Source organism: Physeter macrocephalus, chromosome 21 (assembly GCF_002837175.3).
Source record: "Physeter macrocephalus isolate SW-GA chromosome 21, ASM283717v5, whole genome shotgun sequence".
NCBI lineage: Eukaryota > Metazoa > Chordata > Mammalia > Artiodactyla > Physeteridae > Physeter > Physeter macrocephalus.
The window spans coordinates 83,818,636-83,837,047 of record NC_041234.1 but is presented as its reverse complement, the minus strand read 5'-3'; the positions used below and the strand labels follow the sequence as shown (position 1 = coordinate 83,837,047).

Below are 18,412 nucleotides of genomic sequence, written 5' to 3'. Positions count from 1 at the left end.
TTGAGAAGGAAAAATGGAGCTGGAGGAATCAGGCTCCTGGACTTCAGACTATACTACAAAGCTACAGTAATCAAAACAGTAAGATACTGGTACAAAAACAGAAATATAGACCAATGGAACAGGACTGAAAGCCCAGAGATAAACCCATGCACATACGGTCACCTTATTTTTGATAAAGGAGGCAAGAATATACAATGGAGAAAAGACAGCCTCTTCAATAAGTGGTGCTGGGAAAACTGGACAGCTACATGTAAAAGAATGAAATTAGAACACTCCCTAACACCATACACAAAAATAAACACAAGCTTTTGCACAGCAAAGGAAAACATAAACAAGACAAAAAGACAACCCTTAGAATGGGAGAAAATATATGCAAATGAAGCAACTGACAAAGGATTAATCTCCAAAATTTACAAGCAGCTCATGCAGCTCAATATCAAAAAACAAACAACCCAATCCAAAAATGGGCAGAAGACCTAAATAGACATTTCTCCAAAGAAGATATACAGATTGCCAACAAACAGATGAAAGGATGCTCAACGTCACTACACTAATCATGAGAGAAATGCAAATCCAAACTACAATGAGGTATCACCTCACACCAGTCAGAATGGCCATCATAAAAAAATCTACTAAAAATAAATGCTGGAGAGGGTGTGGAGAAAGGGGAACCTTCTTGCACTGTTGGTGGGAATGTAAATTGATACAGCTACTAGGGAGAACAGTATGGGGGTTCCTGAAAAAACTAAAAATAGAACTACCATATGACCCAGCAATCCCACTACTGGGCATATACCCTGAGAAAACCATAATTCAAAAAGAGTCATGTACCACAATGTTCATTGCAGCACTATTTACAATAGCCAGGACATGGAAGCAACCTAAATGTCCATCAACAGATGAATGGATAAAGAAGATGTGGCACATATATACAATGGAATATTACTCAGCCATAAAAAGAAAGAAAATTGAGTTATTTGTAGTGAGCTGCATGGACCTAGAGTCTGTCATACAGAGTGAAGCAAGTCAGAAAGAGAAAAACAAATACTGTATGCTAACACATATATATGGAATCAAAAAAAATGGATGTGAAGAACCTAGGGGCAGGACAGGAATAAAGATGCAGATGTAGAGAATGGACTTGAGGACACAGGGAGGGGGAAGGGTAAGCTGGGACAAAGTGAGAGAGTGGCATGGACATATATACACTACCAAGTGTAAAATAGAGAGCCACATAGCACAGGGAGATCAGCTCGGTGCTTTGTGACCACCTAGAGGGGTGGGATAGGGAGGGTGGGAGGGAGACATAAGAGGGAGGAGATATGGGGACATATGTATATGTATAACTGATTCACTTTGTTATAAATCAGAAACTAACACACCACTGTAAAGCAATTATGCTCCAATAAAGATGTAAAAAAATTGCAGATATTATACACATATATACACATAAAATCAAATCTGACTCTTTTGAAGTCATTTAGTATAAACGAGTAAGGACATGTTTAAGCACTGATCTCAGACCAATGCACACTCTTGCCATTCATGAGAAAAGAAATTCTGTGAAGAATAAAGCATAACTGAAGCAACAGCCCTAAAAATTTCAGTAAATCAGGGGAATATGATTTAGGATAAAACATTACTTGGATATATGTGTGCAATAATCTCTTTTCTGTTTAATACAATCCATTCATTTAACAAATATCTATTGAGTGCTTAATATGTGCCAGGGACTCTTCTGAGCCCTGAAAATACAGTGGTGAACACAAAAGACAATAATTACTGTGATTTTTAAAGCTTGTGTATCATTTTTGCATATCTAGGATTTAGATATTTTCTTGTCTGGAACGTTTTACATAAAGACAATGAAACTATAGTACATACATGCTGTGACTTTTCCCTTACACTCTTTATTGCACATAGAAAAAAGTTGCATGAATATACTTTAACTGTTGTGTGAGCTATATCAAATAATAATATCATACTAACCAGCTAACCTACCTTGCCTGCTACCCAGTCCTACGTACCTTTGGGACCAGGTGGTCCAGGAAGCCCGATTCCAGGGATACCTGGTTCTCCTTTGCTGCCAGGTATACCTGGCAAGCCTGGCTGACCTGGGAGTCCAGGTTCACCTACGGAGAAATAGCAGTTTTTTGGAAGTAGCCAAAGAAAGAAACCAACAAGTGTTGAAGACATGGTCAAATAAATTCCTCACATACCTGGAAGACCTACTTCACCATCTCTGCCTGGGTTACCAGGCAAGCCAGGCTTCCCTGGCTGTGCTATGGTCTGACCTGGATCACCTTTAGGACCTAAGAACAAGTCGGAATTAATAGTGAATGGGAAATGTTCACTTGACTAAAGATCTCCACTAATTAAAACAAAACAGAAAGTACTTACAATCTTCTAAAAATTCAAACTAACAAAAATCTACGAGAAAAACAATCCTATATATATTTTCAAGGAAGATACTAAACAGGAGGATGAAATTTCAAAGAGAAAAGTAGATGACAGTGTTAAGGGTTTCCATGAAGATGGCATCTATAAAAATAGTAGGCATCTATAAAAATATTTTCTAAATGTAGGTCAAAAGAAAAATACTTCTTTTTGGTTAACTAGTAGTACTTTAAGGTTTTATGTGTGCAAAGTCCAAGTACAACTACTTCTCATTAATTGAAATAAGAATTTGAAATAGGCTCAGGACAAAGATGGATTTCTTAAACATGACATAAACCATAACCATGAGAGAGAAAAGGTTGATATATTTGACTACATTCAAATTGACTTCTGTTCATTAAAGACACCATACAGAGAGTGAAAATGGCAAGCCATAGTGAATTAAGATTTTGCAAAATAAATAGCTAATAAAGAACGAATACAAATAATATACATACACACACACACACACACACACACACACACACACACACACATATTCCTCCAAATCAATAAGAAACAATCCAAAAGAAAAAATGGTCAAAACACTTGAATAGACATTTCACAAACAGAAATTCAAATGGTCAACAAACATATGAAAAGGTGGTAAACATTAATATAGTCAGAGAAATATAAAATAAAACTGCCATGAGATATATCACACTCAACAGACTGGCAAAAATGAAAAAGTCTAACAATACAAAATACTTATGAGGATACAGAGCAACAAGAAACCTCTAATACTGCTGGTAGGAGTATAAATTGGTACAATTGCTTTGGATGTAGTTTGGAATCATCTAGTAAAGCCGAAGATGTATTTATTCTATGCCTCAAGAATGCTAATCTTAAATATATACCCTAGCTTAGGGATTGGCAAATTTTTTCTGTAAAGGACCAGACAGCATATACTTTAGGCTTTGTGGGCCATCTGGTCTCTGTAGCAACAACAACTCTGCAGTAGTAGTGCAAAAGCAAGCATAAACAGTAGTGAATGGCTGTGGATGTGTTCAAATAAAATTTTCATTTATGACAACATGTGGAGGGCCAGAGTTGTAGTTTGCTGATCTCTGTCACAGAGCAGTGTATGCACATGTACACCAGAAATATATATAAAAGAATGCACATAGAAGCATTATTCATAATAGGCCTGAACTATAAATAACCCAACTGTCCATTAACAATAGAATGCATAAAGCAACGGTGATACACACACATACACACACACACAGTGGGATACTGTAGAGCAGTGAAAATGAATATGCTATATCCATACACAAAGTTAACATAAAAAATACTTACCCTATGCTTCCATTAATATAATGATCAAAAAGAAGCATAATTAAAGTACTCTGTTTAGGAATACATATCTAGGTGATAAAACTATATATGGAAGGAAATTATGCAAAAGTCAGGACAGTGTTTACCTTTGGAGAAATGGAAGGGGATTATGACCAGGAAAGGCCAGAGAGAGGAGGACAGGGGTTTCGAGGATGCTGGCAATGTTGTGTTTCTTGACATGTGTGGTAGTTAGGTGTGTGTTTCCATTATAATTATTTGTTAAACTTTGCATTATATATATCATGTACAGTATATATATCATGCACTTAAAAACAACAACAGTAACAATAAATACAGTCAAAAAAATTTAAAGAGAAGCCCCTCTTAAAACACACACACACACACACACACACACACACACACACACACACACACACACATTTATGTTTCCCTGCTAAGAAGCTCTGAAAAGTCCAAATATAAATGGCGACAGAAACACAACTCTCATAAAAGGAAGCTAAGAATGGCCAAAAGATAATAAATACATTTCTGCTTTTAAGTACCAAACTAAAAACAAAACAACCATAGTAAACTCACCTGGTATTCCTGGCTGGCCTGGATTTCCTGCTACACCTTGTATGCCTTTTTCACCTGGTGGGCCTGGAGGGCCAAAACCAAGAGGGCCCATAGGCCCCCTATTTCCTGGGAGACCTGGAAAACCTGGGTTCCCAGGGGGACCTCTTTCACCCTTAAAAGCAATTCCACCCTGAAAAGGGAAAAATTTAATACAGAAACATATAGATATAACAGCTATCTGTAGGTTGGTATTACTAAGTACAACTAGAGAAATGATACAGCCATAAATAGTTCTTAAAAACTGCCTAAATGTGTGTTATTATGGGGTGGTATGTGTGATCACTCTACTTATTCATTTCTTTAACAAATATTTTTGAGTTCCTACTATGTGCCAGGTGCTGGTGATAAAGCAAATAATAAAAATAGGCAAAAAATCTCTGCATTCATGAAGCTTACATTCAAAAATCTCTGCGTTCATGAAGTCAAGAAGTTTACAGCCTAGCTAACATTTAATAAAATAGCACTTTCTACCTAAAATATGCCGGGCTGTGTGTTGTGCACAAAATAAGAATCTACTCATTTATCTTCAATCTTTAAGCTCCATGGCACATTTCACATGGTCATCTACTCACACCAATCTCTAAGCTTACTTTATATAAAAACCAAATTAGTCTTTTGTTGTCTGGTCTAAAAAAACCAGACAAGGCTATGTGGGATGAGAAAAGGGGAACCTCACAGTGACCCATAAGCATCTTAACCTCCTGCCTACCTAGTCATAGCAAATATTACTCAATATAGCAGTGGGTTAAGCAGAAAGAATGAATAAAACCACTGAGAAAAGAACTGTAAAGAAACCTTATGTCGTCAATAACAATGTACCATTAGTATATATAACCACATTCTTTTAAGCATTGATTACATGTTCATCTCAGCACCAGGCCTATCCTAGGAAACATCACTAACAATTTGACATGACAAAACCAAGAATATCAAACCAACTCACAGGTTCTCCTTTGGGGCCAGGAAGCCCTGGCAATCCATCCTGTCCAGGGGTGCCAGGTAAACCAGGAAGGCCTGGAGCTCCAGGAGAACCCAAATCTCCTTTGTCACCCTTCATTCCTGGAAAAGTGAGGATGTCACCAGGTTCACCTTTAGGTCCGGGAAAGCCTGGAGCGCCTGGAGCTCCTGGTATGCCCTGAGGAGGGAGGGGGGCAATAAAGAGGGGAAAAAGAAGAGAGAGAAAAAGATAATCAGTTTCTTTTTTTTCTAATACTTTCTCCAGTTTATCCCATCAACCTGCCCAATAACATTTAGTGTACCAAGCTATGAGTCAAGTGAGACATATGAGTCAGCGAGAGTGAAAGAATCAAATATATCGTAATAAGAAAACTAAATTTCTTCTATATACATCCACAAGTGAAAATCAAAATGTAAATGGGTTTCTTCTACTTCTTTTGTTATACAATATACTTAAAACTTACTGTTAATCCTTTGGGACCGGTTGCACCAGCGTGTCCTTTTTCACCCTTCTGTCCAGGGAAACCAAGAGATCCTAATACACACACACATACACACACACACACACACACACACACACACAGAGTAATGTGAGCTTCGACCTTGAAATTCTGACAAAGCTCATATAAAAATCAGCAAGTCAGGAAGTCAAGTTTTAAAATACGAATGCCAGACTTCCCCAGTGGCACAGTGGTTAAGAATCCGCCTGTCAATGCACCAATGCAGGGGACACGGGTTCGATCCCTGGTCCGGGAAGAGCCCACATGCCGTGGAGCAACTAAGCCCGTGCGCCACAACTGCTGAGCCCGAGCTCTAGAGCCTGCAAGCCACAACTACTGAGCCCGCGTGCCACAACTACTGAAGCCCGCATGCCTAGAGACCGTGCTCCGCAACAAGAGAAGCCACCAAAATGAGAAGCCCACACACTGCGATGAAGAGTAGCCCCTGCTCGCCACAACTAGAGAAAGCCCACGTGCAGCAATGAAGACCCAACACAGCCAAAAAATAAATAAATAAAATAAGAATGCCATTCAATTCCATTTAACAAGTCACATTTTGATTTTTCTATTCTATGCTCTGAAGGTGAGGAGATCATCCTTTCTTTTAGGTAAAGCTAACATTTCCTGGTACATACAGCATTGTATCCTTAGGCATTTCCAATTCCAAAGCCTCTCAGTGCTTGCAGCTACCAAGTACTATGCACAGAAATGCTCTGCTCTTATAACTACCCCATTGCCAAGGTGAGAAGGAGATAAGGACAAAGTCTGTGTATCTTTCTATGTTCTTACGTAAACAATTTTTCCTAGATTCCTACCAGTTCTTTCTTTGGTTTGTCACTCCCTAAAATTTGGTTTATGAGGAAGGATTGGTGCTCAAAGACTAGAGGAAATATTACTAAAGCAGTGCTCTCAAAATGGGTCCCTGGACCAGCTGCATCAGCACCACCTGGGCACTGGTTAGAAATGCTAATTCTTGGTCCCTCCACCCCAGGTCTACTGAATAAGAAATTTGGGGGGATGGGACCCAGGAATCTGGGTTTTAACAAGCCCTCCAAGTAATTCTGATGCACTCCCAAGTTTGAAAACCACTAGACTGGAAGTACAAGGCTAGATGATTAACTTCTAGGGGCAGCTATAAGACTTGCTGAAAATCTATTTCCAAGCACCAAATGTGTGTCTGGCAGACACACTAGACAGAAAGGTAAGAGATCTGGTACCTATTCTCAGCCCTGACTGACTCAGACATGAAGTGTGACTTCAAGAGAATATAATACTGGGAAACCCCAAGAGGCAGTTGAGTAAAAGAGTTGTGGGTCTGATGTATATCAAATATGGTTCTGATTGGAAATGGGGAAGGGGGAGTTATATATAGAAAGAGGAAGACAAATATCATATGATATCACTTATATGTGGAATTTACAAACAGGGTACAAATGAACTTATCTACAAAACAGAAATAGGGTTACAGATGTAGAAAACAAACTTATGGCTACAAGGGGGGTAAGGGAGGAGGGGGATAAATTAGGAGACTGGAATTGACATATACACACTACTATACATAAAATAGATAACTAATAAGGACCTACTGTATAGCACAGAGAACTCTACTCAATACTCTGTAACGGCCTATAATGGGAAAAGAATCTAAAGAAGACTGGATATATGTATATGTATAACTGATTCACTTTGCTGTACACATGAAACTAACACAACATTTAAATCAACTATACTCCAATAAAACATTTTTTTTAAAAAAGAAAGAACATTAAAAAAATTTTTTAATTTTTAAAAATTAAAAAAAATAAAGAGGAATATTGGCAGTTGATTGTCAAACTCTGGTAGAAGACCGTTTCTTAATGACAACATGTGATACATCCCAATGACTAGAATCTTGGCCACTGAAAACGATATTCAGGGGCCAGGTATTATGAACATTTTCCCCAGTTTTCTGGAATAAAGAAGTCTGACTCTGTAGAAAGTTATTTTCCTCACCATATGGAAAATAAGGAAGATATTTTTCCTGGAGTAATACTGTCGAAATTCTTTAATAGAAAATGTTGGTAGCTTCAGCTACTGGAAACAAGAGCATAATTTATTTCATAGCAGATAGTGACATTTCATATTTAATTATTTATGGATGTGAGTGACTAGCCATAAAATGAGAAACTGGCATCATTTAAAACTATAAGCTCACTAATATCTAGCCAATAAATATTTTTAAAGTTGCCCTGAGGAAGAATGTTTTACCTGGGGGACCTGGAAGACCTGGCAAACCAGGTTCACCTGGAGGCCCTGAAACACCAGTTCCAATACAGTTGAAGCAGGTGTCACCTTTGTCACCTAGAGAAAACCATAATAAAAAACAAATTTTACTTGAAGGGGTACATATACCTTCTTTAGATAGGTTCTAAAGAAGTTAGCACTAAGGGACAATATTCCTACCTAACAGTGTAGCTGGAGAAGCCTATATCTAGAATCAATTTACTTGATAAGTATTTACTGAGCACCTACTATGTGCCAAGCACTGTTCAAGGAGTTTGTAATACATTGATAAACAAAACAGACAAAATCCATACCTTCACAGTGTTTACATTCTACCAGTGGCTGGGTAAGTGAAATCGGATATGTTTAGGGGTGAATGGCAGGTTGCAATTTTAAATAGGGTGGTCAGGATAAGACCTCATTGAGAAGACGACACGTGATTAAAAAAACTTAAAGGACATGGCACTTGCATAACGACTGTAGAGCAGTCCAGGTAGAAAGAGTAGCCATGTTTGGCATATAGAAGGAACATCAAGGAGAACAGATTGCTGGAGTACAGTGAGGAAGGGGAACCAGGTCAGACAGTTAACAGATTATAACAAGTGGCATATCATAAATTATCACATAGGCCACCACAAAGACTGTGGCTTTTACTGTGAGTGAAATGAGAATCTAGGAGAAGAAATTAAACAGAGAAGCAACATGATATGACTTAAGTTTTAAAAGGATGACTCTGGTTGCTATGTTAACAATATAATCTAAGCACAAGGATGGAAACAGGGTAACCACATAAGTGGCTACTGCTGAAGTGATCTAGGAGAGATAGTAGCTCATTCCAGAGTGACAGCAATGAACATGATGAGAATTGGTTAGATTCTGGACATATGTGAAAGTAGAGCCAATAGGGTTTTCTCATGGATCATATATAGAATGCAAAAGAAGAAGGGAATCAAGGATGACTCCATGACAGATCAAAGGTCGAAATGTAAAAGGCAAAAACGATAAAGCTTTTAGAAGAAAACATAGAGGAATATCATCAGGTCCTTGGGATAAGCAAAGATTTCTAAAACAGAACATAAACAGCACTAACCATAAAAAAGGACATTAATAATTTGACTTCTTTTAATTAACAACTTCTGTTCAAGAAAAGACGCGAGTAAAAAAGCAAGTCACAGAATGGGAGAATATATTTGTGATACATATATCCAACAACCTAATTAAAATAGAAAAAGATAGGTACTTTACAAAAAGAATGTACAGACTATAAGAAAAGAGGCTCAGCATCAATAAGTTGTGGGGGAAATGGAAACTAAATCCTCTTTGGAAAATGGTTTGGTGATATCTATGGAATCAAAGATACATCTATCTCACGACCCAGCAATTCCGTTACCAGGTTTGCACAACAGAAATGAATGCTTATGTCCTACAAAAAAAAAAAAAAAATATATATATATATATATATATTTATATATATATGAATGTTCATAGCAGCTTTATTCATAATAGCCCCAGACCAAATGTCCATTAACATTAGAATGGATGAATAGGAATAGGAATATTCATTCAATGAAATACCAAAGAGCAGTGAAAAAATACTGCTACAGAAACAAAAACATGGATATACCTCACAGATATAATATTAAGCAAAAGAAACCAGATAAAATATTAAGACATAAAAGAGCCCATACTGTATGATTCCATTTCAAAGTTAGGCAAACTGTTTGATTGAGGATACAACAGTGGTTACCTTTGGGAGTGCTGACTAGGATGCACAAGAGAGTCTTCTAGAGTCTTGGAAAAGTTCTATATTTTGATTTAGACAGTAGTTACATGGGAGGTAATAGATAGACATACACACAGAGAGATATACACATAGAGACAGAGTATATATAGGAGGAGACATATCTATATATAGAGAGAGACATATCTATACCTATATCTATATCTAATATATACGATATGCCAGGAAGGTAGGAAGAAAAACAGAGCATGTAATATACTGAAAACCAAGTGAAGCAAGTGTTTAGAGAATGGAAAAATCAAGGAAATAATGGACTGAGACTTGATATTTGAATTGGCAGTGAACAGGCTGCTGATGACTTTGACAAAAGCAGCATCTATGGAGTGGTGGGGGGAGGGGAGTGAAGTCCTGAGGAGTATGTTTAAGAGAAAATGAGAGTAGAGTTTTCTAGAGACAGTGAGTAGAAAATTCTTGAAGAGTTTTGCTGCAAATGGAAGCAGAGGAATGGCGTAGTATCAGGCAGGGGAAGTGGGATTATGATAAAATATTTTTAGATGTGTGAAAAAAGCATATTTGTATACTGCTGGGAATGATCCAGTAAAAGGGGAAAATTGATGATATGGGAGAGACAAGAATTTCTGGAATGAATTTTTGGGGGAGAACAAGAGGAAACTGAATCTATTGTACAAACAGAAGTGCTTTAGATAGGAGCAGTAACAATAGGCAGGAAGGCAGAATATAGGGGCAAAGATGCAGATAGGTAGGTAAGTATGGTGGTGGCGGCAATCTGTGAAAGTTCTCTTGTTATTGCTTCAATTGGTCAGTGGAGGAGGAAGCAAACTCAGAATCCTAAAATGAGAATGGAAGAGGAGGTGTTAGAAGTCTGAAGAGAGAAGGCACAGGCTCAGAAGAGGTGGTAATTTGGAATTACCAGGGCTGTGCTTTTGTTTGAAGTGAGTACAATGGCAGGAGAGGAGGGCAAAGGGGTCAAGAGTTTATGTATGAGATTGATTATGGAATTTAAGCTGGGTTAAGAGAGAAGAAAGGACATCAAAAGGTTGAGGGACAGTCAAAGTTGGTAGGTTTCAGTGAGTGTGAAGTAATGTTGGAGTCAGGTTATTAGAGGTAGTAAGCTAGAAAGATAGGATGTAGTGGTCACAAAATGGGATGCGGGAAATCAAAATATGGAAGTGTGCACTACTGGTAATGTGTGGTCTTGGTGTATGACCATGGGAGTGAGTGGCTGAGGTAGGGTGGAGGATATAGGGGATTTTCTGATGATTTCAAAGGATGAAGGAATATGGGAATCAAACCTTTCACTCCTTGTTCTCCTTGGAGTCCTCTATCACCTGGAGATCCTGGAGGGCCAGGAGGGCCTGCTTCACATACCTCATCACCTGAGATAAGATAAAACAAGAACAGCAAGCCAATTGTTGTAAAATATCCAGAAGACAACAAAGAGAAAGTCTGATAGGCTAGAAAAAAAAGAGATCTATTTTCAGTTATTTCTCTGCATTAATACAACTACCTATAAACAAAAGGAAGATATAATATTAGTGATAATTTGAAGAACAAATCTAAATATCAAAGAATCACCAAAAATCAAAAGTAGAAGCAGTGGAAGAATATTTAGCTATCAGAAATACAAAGAATGATGCCAACCTTCAGCTAGATTCACTTATAAATAAAGACAAACAAAAACAACAATAGAACTTAAAAGGAAAAAACTATAGCTTACTAGGAGGGATGTGAGGGCCAGGAGGGCCAGGAGGCCCTGGAAGGCCAGGAGCCCCAGGCTGTCCATCAAGTCCAGGAGATCCAGGAATGGAAATTCCAGGTGGACCTTCATCACCTTTCTGGCCCCTTTCCCCAGGAAAGCCAGGGGGCCCAGGAGGACCTGTAACTGCAAGTCCTAAGATAAAAACAAATACCCATTAAAAGTGATCAAAATGATCTTATTTTAGACATATTATTGTGGGTCTCAATGAGACATTAAGTAATGATAAGATCTTCCTTTAATGTATAATACTGGTTATGTTCTTAGTCTTTTCTATGAGAATCAACATCTAGAGAAAAGATGGAAAGTTCCAATAATGTAAGTACTACTTTGAGTATAAGAAAGAATAATTTAAAGTAGCTTTATTACTTTTGGAAATGTACTAATAACTAACTCTCTACTCACTCTCTTTTGACACTATGATCTTTTAATCTCAGAAATACCAGGAAGCCATTTACAGGAAAAAAAGAGGCATCTCAAAGTTCTCATGTAAACGTGGCTCTGTTTCTGGACATTCTTCTGTTCCACTATCTGTTCCTGCACCATTAACACACTTTTTCATTACTACAGCTTTATAATGTTTTCAAAACTGGTAAGGAAAATACACCCATCTTTGTTCTTTTTAAAACCATCTTCACTACACTTACAAATTTACTCTTCTAAGTGAATTTCAGAGTCAGCTTGTCAGTTTCATCTTAAAAAAACATTGTAATTTTGAATGATATTAATTTGAATATAAAGATTAAATTTTGGTAGAATCACCTGTATATAATATTGGGTTCTCGCATCAAGTAATAATTATTATATCTTTCCATTTATTAATTTTATATCATTTAATAGTATTTTACAAAGTTATGAAAGAGATCTTACACATCTTTTGTTTGGTTTATTCATGGGTAAATTTGATTGCTAATGTCAGTTTTATGACTGTTACTTTTGTTAACTGGATTTTGTCCTCTTATACGTTTAATTATTTTATTGCTGGTTTAGAGAAAGGTAAGTTATTTAAGTTTGCAACTTATATTTGGCTACCTTGCAAACATTCTAAGTTCTGGTAATTTGTCATTTGATTCTTTTAGGCTCTATGGGTAGATTATCACATGGCCTGTGAATAACCAAAATTTGGTTTGCTTTTTGTTTTTTATCCATACACCTCTTTTTTTCCAGACTTAGTATGCTGGCTGGGATCTTCAGTACAAGAACAAACAGTATTGGTGACCATATCTTTATCTTATTTTTGACTTGAATGAGAATGCCCCTGATGTTTCACCAAGAAGTATGACATTTCCTGAATAGTCCTGTACTTCCTGTATGAAGTAGATAGCTTCAAGAGAACATAAGACATCAAGTCTTATATTCTGTCATCAAGTTAAGACAGTTCCCTTTTTTTATATAAATTTATTTATTTTTTTTATTTACTTTTGGCTGCTTTGGTTCTTTGTTGCTGTGCGTGGCTTTCTCTAGTTGCGGCAAGCGGGGGCTACTCTTCATTGAGGTACGTGGGCTTCTCATTGCGGTGGCTTCTCTTGTTGTGGAGCACAGGCTCTAGGCACACGGGCTTCAGCAGTTGTGGCACATGGGCTCAGTAGTTGTGGTTCACGGGCTCTAGAGTGCAGGCTCAGTAGTTGTGGCACCCGGGCTTAGTTGCTCCATGGCATGTGGGATCTTCCCGGACCAGGGCTCAAACCCGTGTCTCCTGCATTGGCAGGGGGATTCTTAACCACTGTGCCACCAGGGAAGCCCAAGACAGTTCCTTTTTTATTTTTCTGAATTTTATTTATTTTTTTATACAGCAGGTTCTTATTAGTTATCCATTTTATACATATTAGTGTATATATGTCAATTCCAGTCTCCCAATTCATCACAACACCCCACCCCCCACCACTTTCCCCCCTTCGTGTCCATACGTTTGTTCTCTACATCTGTGTCTCTATTTCTGCCTTGCAAACCGGTTCATCTGTACCATTTTTCTAGGTTCCACATATATGTGTTAATATACTATATCTGTTTTTCTTTCTGACTTACTTCACTCTGTATGACAGTCTCTAGATCCATCCACGTCTCTACAAATGACCCAATTTCGTTCCTTTTCAAGGCTGAGTAATATTCCATTGTATATATGTACCACATCTTCTTTATCCATTCATCTGTCGATGGGCATTTAGGTTGCTTCTGTGACCTAGCTATTGCAAATAGTGCTGCAATGGACATTTGGGTGCATGTGTCATTTTGAATTGTGGTTTTCTCTGGGTATATGCCCAGTAGTGGGATTGCTGGGTCATATGGTAATTCTATTTTTAGTTTTTTAAGGAACCTCCATACTGTTCTCCATAGTGGCTGTATCCATTTACATTCCCCCCAACAGTGCAAGAGGGTTCCCTTTTCTCCACACCCTCTCCAGCATTTGTTGTTTGTAGTTTTTCTGACAATGCATTCAATGTGGACACATTCTCACCACATAGGAGTCTGTGGGGCAGCCCTTTCACAGGTTGATCTTAGATTATGGTCTAGGAGGTCTGCAGGTAAAGGTTTTCTAGTCAAAGCAATGATTTAAAAAGATAATAGCCAGATTTTTTGATGATGGCCATTCTGACCGGTGTGAGACGATACCTCATTGTAGTCTTGATTTGCATTTCTCTAATAATTAGTGATGGTGAGCAGCTTTTCATGTGCCTCTTGGCCACCTGTACATCTTCTTTGGAGAAATGTCTATTTAGGTCTTCAAGACAGTTCCCTTTTAATCTTAGGGTTTTTAAAAAATATTTATTTATTTATTTATTTATTTGTTTATGTATGGCTATGTTGGGTCTTCGTTGCTGAGTGTGGGCTTTCTCTAGTTGTGGTGAGCTGGGGCTGCTCTTCATTGTGGTGCACGCGCTTCTCATTGTAGTGGCTTCTCTTGTTGTGCAGCACAGGCTCTAGGTGCGTGGGCTCAGGACTTGTGGCACATGTGCTTAGCTGCTCCATGGCATGTGGGATCTTCCTGGACCAGGGCTCAAACCCATGTCCCCTGCATTGGCAGGCGGATTCTGAACCACTGCGCCACCAGGGAAGTCCCTAATCTTAGTTTAAGATTTTTATTTTCCTTTTAAAAATGAGTAAGTATTGAATTTTACTGTTTTCTTTGCATCTATTGGCCTATTCTCTTTTAATATGTCAATGTGGTCAATTACAGTGATGTTGAACCATCCTTGCAATCTTAGGGTAAAATCTATTTGGTCATAATATCATATTGTTTAATATACTTCTGGATTGATTTGATAATATTTTATTTAAGATTGTTACTTCCACATTCATAAATGATATTGAACTATAGTTATTTCCAGTGTATCTCCTTGGTGGTTTGGTATTGATACTGCTAAACTGAATTTCCTTTTTAAAAAAATGTTCTGAAACAGTTTATAAACTATGAGAATCACCTGCTCAAGAACTCTGTAGATTTCATCCATAAAACTCTATAAAACCACCCACAAAACCAATGCTTTTTCATGGAGACCATTAACGTTTCAAAATCTTCTATGGTAATTGATCTACTTAGGTGTCCTACTTTCTCGGGAAAATTTTATTACTTTATGTTTTCTGTTTCATGAGGAATGTATATTTCACCTAGAATTCAAACTATATTGACATAGTTTTATAGTTTTCTTGTAATCTAAAAATTTTAATTGCATTTATGGTAATTTTTTTTTCTTTACTGATTTTATTTGTGCCTCCTCTTCCCTTTATCTTGATCATATTTCATTTTTACCTTTCTCAAGTTTTTCCATCTATTTTGTTTGTGCTTTTTAAAAAAAATTTGTATTGGAGTATAGTTGATTTACACTGTTGTGTTAATTTCAGATGTACAGCAAAGTGAATCAGTTATACATATACATATATCCACTCTTTTTTAGATTCTTTTCCCATACAGGCCATTACAGAGTACCGAGTAGTGTTCCCTGTGCTACACTGTAGGTACTTGTTAGTCATAGTTTTATAGTTTTCTTGTAATCTAAAAATTTTAATTGCATTTATGGTAATTATTTTTTCTTTACTGATTTTATTTGTGCCTCCTCTTCCCTTTATCTTGATCATATTTTATTTTTACCTTTCTCAAGTTTTTCCATCTATTTTGTTTGTGCTTTTTAAAAAAAATTTGTATTGGAGTATAGTTGATTTACACTGTTGTGTTAATTTCAGATGTACAGCAAAGTGAATCAGTTATACATATACATATATCCACTCTTTTTTAGATTCTTTTCCCATACAGGCCATTACAGAGTACCGAGTAGTGTTCCCTGTGCTACACTGTAGGTACTTGTTAGTCATCTATTTTGTATATAGTAGTGTGTATATGTCAATCCCAATCTCCCAATTTATCCCTCCCCCCCCTTTGCCCCCTGATAACCATAAGTTTGTTTTCTACATGTGTAACTCTATTTCTGTTTTGTAGATAAGCTCCTTGGTAGCCTTTTTTTAGATTCCACATATAAGTGCTATCATATATTTGTCTTCCTCTGTCTGACTTATTTCACTCAGTATGACAATCTCTAGGTCCACGCATGTTGCTGCAAATGGCATGCGCTTGTTTTATTTCTTATTATTTTCCCAACTTAGCTCATTTATTTTCAGTATCTCTAATTTTGTGATAAATTAAGGGTACAATGAGTTTTGATACGAGGTTGTTTATTTAGCATTTAGTAGTTCATCATCTCCATTTCTGTATTCTCTTTACCTCTAGAGTTATTTAGAAATATGCACTTTAATATACAAATATTTGGTGCTTTTTGTTGTTAATTTCTGACTTCATTTCACTGTGGTCACAGAGCATGGCCCGCATATAATTTTAAAAGATTTTTTCTGGTCTAATAGAGTCAATTTCTATAAATGCTTCATGTGTGCTTGAAAAGAATGTACATTCTCTGCTGCACACACAGCTTTTCTCTCTCCCCCATAAATACAGCTTAATTGTGTTGCTCAAATCATTTATATCCTTATTTATTTTTCACTTACTTGATATATTGGGGAGTTGCCAAATTATCCCTTAGAGTTTATCAGTTTTCCTTTTACATATTCAAAGCTCTATTTTTAGATGCATAAGTTTAGTGACCTTTATATCACTGTGGTATAAGTTGTCTATTTATCCACGTGAAATATATTTTTTAATGCATTTTTGCATTGAATTCTATTTCATACTGTATTAGAATTGCTAAATCAGCTTTCCTTTTGGTAGCATTTGCTTAATATCTTCCCATTGCTTTCTTTTCAAATTTTCTATGTTGTTTTACTTTAGATATGTCTACTGTGCACAGCATACAGATATTTTTATTCCAATCTTATTTTAGTTTTTGTCTACTAATCAGTGTTTAGTCCTTTCACATTTATTGGAGTTGCTGATTTATTTTTAACTTCTTCTTGTCATTTTATTTATTTTTTTCTATTTATTCAGGTTTATCTGTGTCTGTTTTGCCCCAATCCTAATTTGTGTGACATAGATCCAGCTTTATGGTCATCTTCTTTCCTCAACAAGTAAGTAATGTATATTATTTCTATTCTTTTCTAGTGGTTACTATTAAAATGTTTAACCTATGTACTAAAACTTATATTTTTCAAAAAACTTAGAGAGTTAATAATATTTATATTCTCTCCCTCTAACAAGACAAAAAACCTTATCATTCACTTCCCCATTCTCTCTGTACATCCATATCCTGTGTTAGTCATGTGTACAATTATACTTCCATGTTGTTACTTAAAATACTTCTGTTATTTTTTATGATCCATACTTATTTAGATTTAAAATACTTTATCAATATCTTTCCTAACCACTGGTTCTTGTATCTTACCCACCCCCACCGCCAACTTCATCCTGAATTCATTGTCTTCTTCTTGGAGTAAAACCTCCAGTAACTATTTCAGAGAAGATCTGGAGGTAGTAAATTTTCTAAGCATCCCATCTTCACGCTAGGATGATAGTTTGATGTAATACAGAATCTCAAATTCATAGTTATTTTTCCTTATTACTTTGAAATTGTGCTCCATTATCTTCCTCTTATTCTCACTGTTTTGTAGGTGATCTGCCTTTGCTCTCAGACAGTTTTTAAGAATTTCTTTTTACCCTTAAATTCTAAAATGTCCCTAAAATGTGTCTAGTTACACATTTTTGTATTATTATTTTACTTTTGCTTCGTAATTCATAAGCCTTTTCACAGGGAATCATTTTTTAATAGATAGAAGTTCTCAGCCATTAATTTTTCAAATATTGCTTCTTGTCCTATTCTCTCCTTGAACTCCTTCATGCTGGATTTTGGGACTTCTAGGTTTATCCTCTGTGCGTCTTAAATTTTATTTCATACTATCTAACACTTTAACTTTTTTGCTACATCCTTGGAGAATTCCTTATCTCAATTTTCCAGACACAGTATGTGTTTAGTCCATTACCTTGAAGTTCAAAATTCAAAGTGCATACTTAGAGCAAAATGGGACCCACAATTTATTCTTTTTCTCCTTGGGAGGAACACTGAGTGTCACTCATCTCATCATGTTAATATTTCATTAGCCAAATACTTTTGAAGGAAAAGTAACCATAATTTATTATGCATGTATGTGTGACAGATACTGTAGATGTTTTTTCAAATTTTACATAAATCCTTACTATCCCTCATTTCACAGAACTTCCAAATAAACATGTTAAACAAGGGTACTGCTCAGTTTGTGGCCAAATTAGAAATGCTCTACTATACTGTATATCTTCAACAAAGGAATGATATAAAACTCAGTATTGGGCTTCCCTGGTGGCGCAGTGGTTGCGCGTCCGCCTGCCTATGCAGGGGAACCGGGTTCGCGCCC

The 18,412-nt window shown here is 36.7% G+C and overlaps 1 protein-coding gene across 2 annotated transcripts in view; it reads right to left on the bottom strand.

Moving 5' to 3' along the window:
• Window positions 1-18,412, bottom strand: part of COL4A5 (collagen type IV alpha 5 chain) — a 257,406-nt gene that overhangs the window by 74,450 nt on the left and 164,544 nt on the right. For both annotated transcript variants that reach the window (XM_024128226.2, XM_024128225.2), the window contains exons 20-27: window positions 11,549-11,722; window positions 11,124-11,207; window positions 8,055-8,147; window positions 5,772-5,842; window positions 5,294-5,485; window positions 4,312-4,480; window positions 2,220-2,312; window positions 2,028-2,132 (exon numbers count right to left, since the gene is read on the bottom strand). In XM_024128226.2, coding sequence (XP_023983994.1) covers window positions 2,028-2,132; window positions 2,220-2,312; window positions 4,312-4,480; window positions 5,294-5,485; window positions 5,772-5,842; window positions 8,055-8,147; window positions 11,124-11,207; window positions 11,549-11,722 — 981 coding nt within the window. The remainder of the gene's footprint in view (window positions 1-2,027; window positions 2,133-2,219; window positions 2,313-4,311; window positions 4,481-5,293; window positions 5,486-5,771; window positions 5,843-8,054; window positions 8,148-11,123; window positions 11,208-11,548; window positions 11,723-18,412) is intronic.